The 13453-nt window shown below is 31.8% G+C and overlaps 1 protein-coding gene, 1 long non-coding RNA gene and 1 pseudogene across 3 annotated transcripts; all 3 read left to right on the top strand.

Moving 5' to 3' along the window:
- The first annotated feature begins 1129 nt into the window (after window positions 1-1129).
- LOC145578061 (protein RRP6-like 2 pseudogene) lies at window positions 1130-2425 on the top strand (annotated as a pseudogene).
- Window positions 2426-4806: 2381 nt separating this feature from the next.
- LOC145580250 (uncharacterized) lies at window positions 4807-10441 on the top strand. Of its 2 annotated transcripts, none has more exons than XR_014099352.1 (2): window positions 4807-5005; window positions 9984-10441. It is a non-coding gene; the product is annotated as an uncharacterized LOC145580250 (long non-coding RNA). The 2 variants fall into 2 exon arrangements; XR_014099351.1 differs by having other exon boundaries at window positions 8081-10441.
- Window positions 10442-12653: 2212 nt separating this feature from the next.
- Window positions 12654-13067, top strand: LOC145578060 (protein S40-1-like). Its single transcript, XM_081635460.1, has one exon. The coding sequence runs from the start codon at window positions 12654-12656 to the stop codon at window positions 13065-13067; it is 414 nt and encodes a 137-aa protein (XP_081491586.1).
- The last annotated feature ends 386 nt before the right edge of the window (window positions 13068-13453 follow it).

Below are 13453 nucleotides of genomic sequence, written 5' to 3'. Positions count from 1 at the left end.
ATTGATTATCAGATTATAACTAGTTATTATTATAGATATTTTCTTAAATGCACGCAGCATATAACTTGGTGTGTAAGTATAGCGGAAGGCTTTTCAATGGCTACAATAAAATTGTAGTCATTGTAATTGGTTTTAATCTTGATCCTTTAATTTTTATGGATCAATCTTGTCCATTTATCCAAATTTCTTTTTTTTTTTTTTTTTATATTTAAAAAAAAAAAAAAAAATCTGCTTTCATATATACTTATGCATAAAAAAGCGGTTTCCTTAGGATGCTAGTCGCCATACCTGCAAAAACCAAACCAATTCAAAAATAAGAAATGTTCAGCAGATCATAGTATCATACATGTGTTATGTGCAATGTGTTTGCATGTGGTGTTGTGTGATTAGAGTATTAGATCATCCTGGCAAAAACAGAGAAATGTACTCCGTAAAAGCAATTGAAACTTTGAAAGCAGTGCGATAGGTTTTTTAATTTGCAAGTTACAAATCTTACAATAATCATCTTAAAATATAGATAAACAAATTATATATTGTAGATAAGCTATTTCATAAAAAAAAAAAAAAAAATCGATCCATCTTAAATAGATGTTTTAGTGTTAAAGTGGAGAATTTACTGATTTTATATGTTTTTTTTTTATATCTTAAAAGTCAACTACATGAACGGATAAGATGAGTCTTGGTAATTGAAGGGTTGAGATTTACTTAATTATAATGGCCACCATTTTATTGTAGCTATTGCAAAACTGTCCAAGTATAGCATTTTATATATTAATCGTATATGATTGTATAGCTGAATATTTTATAGTTCAATGATAAATATAGTCGGAGATATTTTAATTTAAGGCAAATAAAAGGGGAAGGTTCGATTAAATGTAACAGAAAGTTTAGATTAGAATGAAAATTTAGGAAACTTAACGCCGGCTAGACTTAGGAAACCAATCAATAATATTTAGGAAACTTATCAATATAATGTCGGCTACACTAAATTAAATGGACATATTCTTAAATACAGTAGATATTTTTTTCCTCTATATATATACATATAATTCTATTATTACATCATTTAATCGATCTCATATTTCCTAAACCCACAAACTTCTCTAAAATTTCTCCCACCACTTCAACAATGACCGTAGTTCCGTTTCATGTTTCTTGGATACCGAAACCACAAGATGAATTCAACTTCCAAATTGACAACTCGAATACTCCTTTCACTCATCCATGGCTGCCTAAATATGGATCCCAACCCATTCACCTGGCTACGCGTTACAATCCCCTTGACTTCGCTTTTTGTCCTCCCTTACCATCACAAATTACTAAGCCTATTTCGATTGAAACTACCCCTTTTAAACTAGTCGAGAATGTAGCCGATTTGGATTACTTGGCGACCAAGCTATTTGAGGTTCAAGAATTTGCCGTGGACTTAGAGCATAATTCCTACCGTTCTTTTCAAGGTATTACTTGTCTTATGCAAATTTCAACTCGTGATGAGGATTTTGTTGTTGATACCCTTAAACTTCGAGATGAAATTGGAAGTTACCTAAGAAAAGTTTTTCAAGATACATTTAAGAGGAAAATCATGCATGGTGCATGTAATGATATTAAGTGGCTTCAAAGAGATTTTAACATTTACGTGTGCAATTTATTCGATACAATGCAAGCCTCTAGGGTAATGGGTTTAGAAAGAAACTCTCTTGAATTCCTTTTGAAGAAGTATTGTGGTATAACGGCTAACAAAGAATATCAAACATCAGATTGGAGAATTCGACCTCTTCCTCGTGACATGATCAAGTACGCAAGAGAAGACACCCATTATCTACTTTACATTCATGATGTAATGAAGACTATGATATTATCTAAGTACGGTCAAGATTCCTTGGCCGACGTTTGTAGGTTAAGTCATGATATTAGTGTTCGATTGTATGATAAAGAAGTGTTCGATAAGAACGTTTCGTGCTTGTATTTGTACGGATTATCGGAAGCGAAATTGAATGGTAAACAACTTGCAGTCGCATATGCTTTGTATGAGTGGCGTGATAATGTTGCAAGGAAAGAAGATGAGACTACTGGCTATGTTTTGCCTAATAAGGTACTTTTAGAAGTTGCTCAGAAAATGCCTAAAAATGAGGAAGATTTGATGAGAATTGTGAAACACAAACATGACTTTATGGATTTTGATTTTATTGTTAAGTTGATTGGAGTTGCCGTTGATGTTGAAGCTTGCACTCCTAAGTTCAAGGATTTGTCTCTACAATTAAGGCAAAGGATACCCATCTCGGAAATTACAAGAAAAGTTCAATTGTCGGGAAGATATGAGAGCCGCCCAAGAAAATTAATCATGTGTTCTGTTCCTAAGTGTTTGCCTATCGTTTTTAGCCCGGTTTATACACATTGTGCTCCTAGGGTTCCAATTTATATGTAAATAAAGATTTAAAGTTGCAATTAGTGGTATTGAATTTTATAGTCTTACGACTTTTGTTTGATGCACATTTTTAAATTCTAATGAAGTGCAATCAAGCTGGTAAAATCATATTATTTTTAGTTTTATTATTGATCTCTTGTTCGAATGAAGTATTATTGGTTGAGTAGTTCGATTAAATTAAACAAGTGATTAGCTAGCCTAAGTTTAAGTTTAACAAATTAATTTCGTCAGAAAAAAACTTTAACTAATAATGACGCCAATTAGTATATACTGTAATAATTTCTGCCCAATTAGAGCATGAGAATTGTACTAAAACGACTCGACGAGTCAATGAGCCAATGACTAAATGACTGAAATCATCAAACCTTCATTATTACACTATGCACACAATTAAAGAATTGAAAAAAATAACTGATCTTATCATTGAGGTACACAATTTATGAGTTAAAATACTACTCCGTACTTAATAGATTTATATCTACTTTTCCTAAACCATAATATAAATTGACATGTCTTCCAAATAAATTTGCAAAAGTAGGATACCATATTAAATTTCCCTTGTTGTATTTATAATTAAAGATGTAGGAGGATGATTTTCGTACCAACCAAAGTAGGATGTGATTTTCATTTAAATCACATAATAGGCCCTATAATTGAATATTGACTAATACAATATTGATTAGAGGTTTGTGTCTTAATTATTGGTAATCGCGTTGGATAAATAAATGGCTCTAACCTTTGAATGATGAACTTTTCAAGTAACATGCTACATGGCCTACCCTTGACATAATGTATTGCTCATTTAGTTGTGTTTGTGCACATACATACCTTGTTTTCGAATTGGTTTGGCATGTATAGTGCTTTGCTTTTACATTACTACATAGCTCAAACACTCTTTGCACCTCTCTTTTTCAACTGATCATATTACCCAATATAATTAGTCAGGAGAGGTCACCCCCTTTGATAGTTTGGGATACATGTAACTTTGTAATTTAAGTGGGCTATGACACTCTTTGGCCAATAATTATTAAAAGACATCGACTATATATATATGAATGAGTATTGTTGGGATGGATTGGCCCATGTAATCTCATATGACATGACAACGTGCCTCATCATAATCAAGAAGATCAATTTACACGGATTAACGATCAAGTGATATGTTATGACAGACGTATACGAAGTCCATGCATGGCCCAATTTACAAGTGTTGTGCCATTTTAATAGGTCCCCTTAACAATTTTCGTTTTCATAATAAATTAGTTATAATTGGGCCGACTCATTGTGTATGTGTTGAGTTCATGTGAAAATTTGAAAATTTCTATTCCACCATTGTGAGACTTTGTTCCTATCATCAAGCTATATTGATTATAGTGGAGTTCTAAACTACATAAACCACCTTCTATTCTACCTATGTGAGAGTGAGACTCATTTTCCATCGTTAAATAGCACACCTATTATGAATACTACTCTAACAACGACATTATGCCAAGTACACGTGAATGACCAGTCCTACATATTCAATGTGGTGTTAATTTTTGGGCCCCTAATGAGATCAAGGACCTACTTATCCAATGCAATCACTAAATTCTCGCAAATAAAGTTGCAAAGACACATAAATCTCTGACCAAATTTAGAAATAACCACAAAGTCCAGAATCTCATTGCAATCATCATCTGATTTTGTGTCTTTACATTTACTCTATATTGACTCTAATAACAAATAGCTTTGGTCAACTTTTGGCAAAGTATAACATCGTATGATAAGAAATGTGTTTTTTTTTTCCTTCTTTTTTTAAATAATAATAATGATGGAGAAGAAATTCCCCTATATATCTTAACATGTTTTTGTTTAGAATTTGTAATGCAAATGAAATCTAACTCTTATTAATGTGTAAGGGGAAAAAAAAAAAAACATTCGTGAAATTTTATTTAATTTTTCTCAATTTGTAAGCTCAAAACATCAGCTTTTAACCCCTACTTATTACTTCACCTCAAAACAATGATATTTCATAAGAGTAATTTAAATAAAATATAAATAATTTAAATTTAACAAAAATAAAATTTAATCAGTAAAAATCAGTAACTTCAAGAACTAATATAATAGTGAATCATTTTATATTTGTTTTAGTTTGATAAATCTAATTTAAGTTTAGCAAATATATGGTGTTGAGCCCATGAGAAAACCCATACGTGACAACTGGTGTGTGAAATATATGTTTGCTAGTTGATGAGTCAGCACGCACTACAACAACTTGAGTGCCACGTCAGCAAGTTTGTTAGAGCTATTAGTTGTTAGTGCTCGAGTTAGTTGAGCTGATGATGTAATAAATGCAGAGTATTATATAAACTCTAGCATATTCTTTTATTACATAATTTTCTGATTTCTGAAAATACTTCTCTCTCATCTTTCTCCTTTCCTCTCTGAAATGTACGAAGCTTGCTCACATATTTCAATGGAGTTTAGATGATTCTTCCTTCTCTATTTCTTAATCTTTTCTGCTTCATAACATGGTATCAGAGCGGGTATTTGGGCAGATTGTTGTGCGAAAAGTGATGATGTTTTGAGCTGCGATTTTTTGTGAGTTTTCTTTCTGAATCTGAAAATTTTGATGTGATTCTTTTTTGGTGCGAATTTGTTCGATTAGTTGCTTGAATATTGCAATTTCTTGAACAAATTTTTGTGATCTGTGAATCTGTTTCATCTGGGTATTTGTTGGAATTTTTTGGTGCGATTTGATTTTGTCTGGGTTAGTTTGATTTCTTGGATTGTTTCGAATTCTTGGAGTTTTCTTTGTTGATTTGAAATGGCTGGTTCAGATAGAGTTGTTGTCTCACATTAGTTGAGTGTATAAGTGAGAGTTTGTATTGGAATATGTATCCCACATATAAGAAATAAGAAAGTTGTGTTCACTTTATAAGGCTAAGAGGCTACTCCTCTCATTGTCATATGGTTTTGAGGTAGAACCTCTTTGATCGTATAAAGTGGACAATTGTGACAGGTGTGACCCAGGTCCGTTTATCATACGGTGAAAGAATATGACCTTGAGAACAATTTATACAACAATAATATGTATAATGTACTCCATATTTAACAATAGCAATCAATGCCTGGTTATATCGAATTTGTGGGAAAAGGCAAAATCGAGAGTTGAAAGTTAATTATCACCCATTTGTGTGACTTGACAAAATTCGAAAATGGAGTTTTTTTGAGAGTTTGTCAAACTTCATAATTTTCCCAACCTTTTGTTTTTACTTCGAAATATTATTATTGAAATTCTATCTCCGCCAAATTGGGACAAATAACAACACATACAAAGTTTGGAACTACTACAAATATCCCAACTGAGTCACGGTATTTCACGTGTCTAACACGAGGGAAATCAAAAGAATTAATCGACAAACAATTTTTGTCCCAAACTGGAGATTATTTATATTAAATTATTTTAGTAAAATGTAACACCATACGAAATAGATACGTGTTACTTCCTAGCTTCTTCTTTTGTGCTCTCGACATTTGCTCTCGACATTTGGTTGGTAGTCTTTGGAATAGGCCTTGCGTCACTTTCAATCTTAAAGGTGTTTTATAAATATCGGTTGCCATTTGGTTGGTTAATTTGGTATTGATGTCATTTTCAAGTGCCAATGTGGTATATACTATAGTACTCTTCTAAAGTCGTTGCTAACTTTTAGATGAATTATCAAGAGATTCTTAGATTTATGGTTATCCAATCAAAGTTACACCGATTATTTTATAATTAAATTAAATTTTGAAATTACAAATAATGATCAATTATATACATATGACTAGACCTGGTTATTGAGCGGGTCTGATCATGATCAGTGCAGGTTAGATTAAAGAGGATATATTTTATAGGGTTAATATCGGGTCGGGTCAATGTGAATCAATAATAGGTCAATAATGGGCAAGCTTATAAAAAAAAAAATAAAATAAGTATTAGACAAAGTCATTATTAAATATATATATATATATATATATATATATATATATATATATATATATATATATATACATATGTTTTTATTTTCAGGTTATCTATTTTCTTTATCTATTAAATTGAAAAATATTTTAGCCCAATACTAACCCTACCCAGTAAGGGCCTTGGATGTCCATTAAAATCCCTTTAAACTTAGCCCTAATTAATCCTATTATCATTGAACTACCCTATCCAATAACTAGGTCTACTCACGAGTCATGAGGGTTCACACAAATTGAAGTTGCACGGGGTATTACGAACGAACCAAATCCCCATCACGGCTAGTTATTAAACTCACTTATGATGTTTGTTCCCTATGAAAAATCATTGTGAAAATCTAAGAGTGGAGCTGAGGATGGTTAGTCAGTTAGTCCCTCCACACACCCCCCCCCCCCGAGTGATGGGGGTTCAATCCTCATCCCCCTCTTGTGATAGGAGCGAGGGGGCTTCTCGTATATCTTACCGTATTAAAAATAATAATATTATAATAAATTGTTGTTATTTATGTTTGATTTTGTGTTTGTTTAGTTTACATGAGTATTAACTTTATTTAGGAAGTTAAAAGAAATTTCACTTTATCCTTTTCAACCTTTTTCATATCAACCAAACAACTACTCATATACAAATAAAGTATGCATTTTTAGGAACTTAACTTTCCTCCCTCTACTTGCTTGCGCCCAAACACGCACTTCAGCTCAAGAGAGGAAATCACTGTCCTTCATCGCTATTAATACCTCTTATTCAACGAGCACATATTAGATTAAACACACAAGAACACATTAAGTAGTTCTTGTCTTATTTGTTAAGATTAAGGTCAATGTGTACGATAGATCATATGTTCAAATCCCTCCTCACCTTCCTTTTAATTTGTATTTCCCTTATGCTCATTTATTTAAAAAAAATTATTGCAATATGTAAGCTAGCACATACTATGTACCTCTCTATTTTTGAAAGTTCTTGACACTTTGGCATATATGTCCAAGTTAGTAAAAACATTGACATGAATTCCCGCCATTATTGCATATTTCAAAACATAGTCATGTGCTATGGCGGGTATCTTGTTAGTTTCATCTCTATATATATTTTTCAACCATCAATTTTTTATACTTTATCACATACGAAATTGAAGATATTAGTTGTTAAATATTAGATTGGAGTCCTAAAGAACTTTTAAGAACGAATATATTATAATGTTGTCTCCAAAAAAAAATGGAGTAGTTTTTATGTCATAATCATATAGATACTTACAACATTCAAAATATTGACTTAATGTTTGTCTACACAAATCTTTATAAATTGTACTACATATTAGTTGTTACAGTTGTTACACTTCTATTTTAAGAAATGTCGCACTATCAATTACTTCGAATTAAATCTTTATTCCCTTTATTACAGAATACACCTTGAAAATATATTTCCCTTGCTGTAAATAAAAGCTGCATTGTCCTAGTAGTATTCACTGCAAAACTTTTTAAAGTTTTAGAAGTCTAATTTTTTTTTTTTAATATGATACATGTAGTTTTTAATCAGTACGTAATTTACTACGTGGTTAGAGTTAACAAAATGATCAAAGTTAGTACAAGAATAATAAAAAATAAATACTACGTAAAAGATTTGCAAGTTTCTAAACAGTGGACTTAGCTATTCAATTTGACTAGGGGTGTTCGTTAACGAGCAAAGCCAAGCCAAGCCGAAACCGAGCCTAGGTAGGCGCAGCTCGAGCTTGAAGCTCGTCAACTCAGGCCCGACTCGAAGCTTAACAAGCCTAGAAAATTTGAGCTCGGCTCGAGCTCAAGACTCTAAAGGTGAGCTCAGCTTGATGCTTAATTAATCAAGGTTTATCAAGCCCAAAAATCTACAAAACCCTAATGGGTGCCCATAACCATTGTTTTAAAAACAATCAAATTTTGCTTTAATATTCGTACCAAAAAAAAAAAAAAAAGTTTTGCTTTAATAACTCCTATATTCTATCCCTTGATGTTGTCTTTCGATATGGGACTATTTCCTTCCTCTTTCTTTTAATGGCGGATCGACATTGTGTTAATTAAGTGAGGTCCCTTGACCCCACTTGAATATCAAAATTGATCAAAGATTTTCTTCTATTAAATTTGGGATTTATCCATTTTTTTTCTAATAACGTGACCATTAAACCTCGATAAAAGCTAATCAAATGAATTTTGAACCCACCTGATAAAAAATATTTGATCCGCCAATACTTTATTTTTTTTGTTGATTCTTCTTCTACATGAACAACAACAAATACCATGAAAAAAATCTCCGACATTTAGCAAGAACGTAATTAGAGTTTTGAAGATTAATTTTAGAGCCTAAGAAGTCCTAAATATTAAAGTTTATGTTAATAATGAATTCATTACCAAAAAATTAATATTATACAAAAAACTCGAGCTTGTTCACGAGCTTTCGAGCCAAGCCTATAATAGATTAGGCTTGGCTCGTTAAGATTTTGAGCTACACCCGAGTTATATTGAGCTTTAATCGAGCCAAATCTCAAGTAAATCATGAGCAAGCTCGGTTTGTTAACCCCCTAAATTGGACTAATTTAATGGCCTAGAATAGAATAACCCATTCACATCAAAGAAACAAACTTCTATATACAAAATGGTAAATTAATGCTCCATAGTAGATACACATGACCATTATATTGAAGGAATTATGTATTCAATAAGTACAATTACTAGATATATCAAGGATCATTATTATGGAGATAATAAGTTCGTTCTTTTGGGTCGTCATTGTTAGGTGCTAGATATGACAAATGATATTTGGGCTAGTTAAATAGTCCAGAGCCCAATAAAATGGATCCTATAAGGTCACACAACAAGGGTATTGGGTTAAATAAGTAAGAGGCCCATTAATGTGCCTCATGAGATCATGACATACCACATGGAGTGTAGGGATAGAGTAGTTTGATTAGGCTTAGAAGTTTGGGCTTGACGTGGACTCTTATTTAGAGATATGATGTATAAATAAGATCCATGCCTAGGGTTGACATAAGTTACAATTAACAATCAGTCAATTGTGAAATAAGGCAACCAATATTCCAAACCCTAATCCATCTCTCTCCTCACATACACGACTCTCTCTCCTCCCCTTCTCGTCCGTACGGCTGGCCACCCTAGGTGGTTCGTGGTGTTGGCTCGTGGTGGTTCGTGGTGTTGGTTTGTGTCTCTCTTCTCCGTTAAAGGTTGATTGAAGCGTTCAATCACGCTAACTAGCATTAGTGGAGGTTTAACTTGTGCCCGTGGACCAAGTAGAGGAATCACGCTTGGGGTTCTTTATCTCCCATTGTTCTTGCTCGATCGCATGTGGAATCACGCTTCAAAGGTATAATTACTTGTTCTTTATGTGTTATGCACTGAGATCTTGGGATTAGATGCTTTATGAATATGATTCATGTTTTTCCGCAATTAGTACCTATAAACTCCTACATATATAAGCATTTTATTCAAGCCTAATCTAACAAATTGTTAGATTGTGACTCAAAATCTAGTTGGGAAGACTTTGAATGCAATTATCTCTCAAACTACAAGTGATTTTTAGGTGATTCAAGTTGAAGGTGATAGCATGGTTCAAGAGCTTTCTAGCGATAGGTCATATACCCAATTCCGATAAGTAACGAGAAAGTTATGACCGTTTTACGAAGACCTGACGAAGTTGGAACGATGCTAATGAAGTGCTCGACATAGCATGTCCGTGCCTGGACGAGTTGGACAATTTTTTGGGTCCGTTTTATGATTAATTGTTTGAGAGATGATTTCCTAAAATTATATCTTTTCTATGACAGATATTTGAGTATACTTGGGGAACAATTTAGCATTTTTATTAAGGTTTTCTTGTGTTATAAAAGGACCCTTTAGTTGATCAATTAAATCATACCTTTTTGAGCCATTAGATTTAGGACTCCTTGTATTATTCTCTCATTCTTTCTCCATTATAATGAAGAAGCTCTCAAATCCCTCATTTGTGTATGTAGGTCTATTTTGACCGAACCACGTAAATCTTTGTGTTCTTTGTTTATCTTCTTTATTGCTTTTATTCTAATTTTTCATTGACTTGTTGCGCATTAATCAAACAAAGTTACACCCTTATTTCCTAACACAAACTATGACAATTTTTTTCCTTGGTCTCTTAATAATGATAAATACTTGTCTTAATAATAATAAGTACTCGGTACAAAATAAAACAAAAGATAAATAAAATATACTAGTGATAAAAATAAAATGACAACTACGCAAATTTATAGGGTTGTCCATTATTCGGATAAAAACCGAAATCCAATCCAATCCAAACCGAATTATCAATTCGGATCGGATCCAAACTTTAAATTGGATCGGATTGAATTTTTTGAAAATTCGAATTTTCGGATCGGATCGGGTCAGATTGACCTTGTTCGGATCCAAAAAATCGAAATAACCGAATTATGAAAGCGTTATTTTACAAAAAAAATATTGTTAATATTAATCATGTTAAACTATGTTTATGATTATAACAATATTAATCATGTAAACCTATGTTTTCAATACTTGTATAAATCATGTACTACTATACTTTCAAGAATTGAATTGTATTATTGCAATTTTATTTTAATAATTGTATTAGACCCAAAAAAATTTGCAACGTATTTTAATTCAGATTTTCGGATTGGATCCAAATAACCGAATTATAATTTAGATTGGATCAGATTGGATTTGGTAAGCAATTCGGAGCAGATTGAATTTGAAAATTAAAAACCAAAATTTATTTCGAATCGGATTAAATTCGGACTAAATTCAAACCGAAAATCGAATAAACCCCCTACAAATTTATGACACAAACCGTATGAATAGCGATAAGACGGGGAAAAAGAATGAGCAATCAATCTATTTCTACGGTGGTCCGGACAAGTGACATTTAGAGAAGTAATCCACTTTTCCTCCTTAGCTAGGTTCATGCACCTGTTCTCGTTTGCGCATCGAGCCACACCTCTAATATCATGACTCACACTATTTAGATAGGCTACCCTATTAGAATAATCCGGATATACTTTCTGTATTCGAATTATTATTGGATAAGATATGGAATAAGAAAAGCGAGACGAAATTAAAAGATCTATTTTCCTTCCTCATTTTATAAATCAAATTGCCTTATAATTGCATATAACGTTTAAATTATTGTTTTGAGTTAACCTATTAAGCATAAATGTTACTTCGCATGATAAAAATTGTTATTAAATAAATACTTGGTATGTAAATAAAAGTATCACCATATCAACTCTTTTTTTTTTTTTTTTTTTTTTTTTTTTTTTTTTTTTTATTTTGAAGAATCATATCAACTTTTTAATAAGTTTTATAAATTATAATCATTTAATTGTGTATATATTACTAAGTAATAGTCATACAAATGCATTGGAAATTACATATGTTAAATTTGACTATATAAATTATTTTGAAATATAATGATTCTTATATTTTCTAGTAACTACTCCGTACTTCACATATTGATAATATAGATATACCAGTATTTTGTAAACTAGTATCAACTCAATACAACTCTTAATAAAGTGATCATACACATATACGGATGGATCAAATTTCAAGAAATGAATATTAAACTAAAATGCTAAATGTGAACCTTAGCTTGTACTTGTACCTGATCCAACATAAGAGAAAGAAACACTTAAAGGGAGTAGTGGAGTACTTTCCATACAAATCCAATTTTCATGACCACATGCTTCAACAACTCAACATACTAACATAAACAAACTACAGAGTAACTACTATTCCACTACTAAATCCAAAACAGATTTCATCATCATTAAGAAAAAGAAATAAAATTATAAAACAATTGAAAGAGATAATAAAGGAAATACAATCCCATAGATAAAACCAAAAAAAACCATGGGCACCAAATTCCTATAGATTCCCATCATAATAAAGTTGCAATTCATTATAGTCCACAAATTTTATAATCCAATCAACTTTTTAATCATTTTGCAATAATTGTCCACTTCAACTCACTTTTTTAACATTTCAATAATAATATTCCCAAAAAATATTCCTCTTCTTAATTTATTTTTTGCAAACCACCCCAACTGCCTATATATACTTCCTATCCCCATTTGTTTATCTTACAATTCTAAAACTTCTAAACTCTCACATTTTTCACTCTTGTTACCTTTCACAAACCCATAACAATTATATTACTCCCTCTGTCTCAAATTAATTTCGTATTATGGCGGACTTCTTTGAATTTGAAGAGTCGGAGATTGTATTCTCCGAGGATTCCTCCTCCAATCAAGCTAACAATAACAATGATCGCCAATCCAACTCGAGATCGATCCGTGTTAGAACAAGCACGATCTCGAGGTGGAGGAAGGATGAACAATCCTCTGTTCCGGTAAACATTCCGGGAAGTCCTAACTCTTCTTCATCATCTTCTTCTCCTTCTTCCTCGCCTCGATACGGCGAGACGATAGATTTTGGTGGGTATTTTTTTGAAGATGACAATGAAATGGTTCCTCCTCATGTGATTGTTGATCGAAGAAGATCAAGTGGTTTTGATAGTTATGAGAAGAATGTTAGAGTGAAGAATATGATTCATGTTCGAAATTCTATCCTTAAATTTACTGGTTTTCTTGAATCTTAACAACTTTTTTTTAAAAAAAAAAAAATGGGGCAGTTATTTGGGAAAAAAAATTAAAAAAAAGTTATAATCTAGAATTTTATAAATAGGAATTTGTAAATATTTCATGGGTTTCCCTTTGTGGGTATTTTGTTCCCATGTACAAGAGTTGATGTATTGTAGTTTGTGAGAATATGTTCTCAGATTTTGTAACCAAAGTTGCAATTATATTTTTGCAATTTATAAAGTTTACTAATTAAAGGCTTCTTTTATTTTCTGTGAATCTGGTGAAATCTTGCTTTATAAAGTTAGCTTCTTTTTTTTTTTTTTTTTTTTTTTTTTTTTTTTTTTTGGTGCTAATGTCATAAGACAAGATAATTGCATAATCTCACTCATTTTTTGCTCATTTG

This window comes from Chenopodium album, chromosome 14 (assembly GCF_948465745.1).
Source record: "Chenopodium album chromosome 14, dcCheAlbu1.1, whole genome shotgun sequence".
NCBI lineage: Eukaryota > Viridiplantae > Streptophyta > Magnoliopsida > Caryophyllales > Amaranthaceae > Chenopodium > Chenopodium album.
Note: the sequence above shows the minus strand (reverse complement) of the source record. Positions and strands in the feature narration are given on the sequence as shown.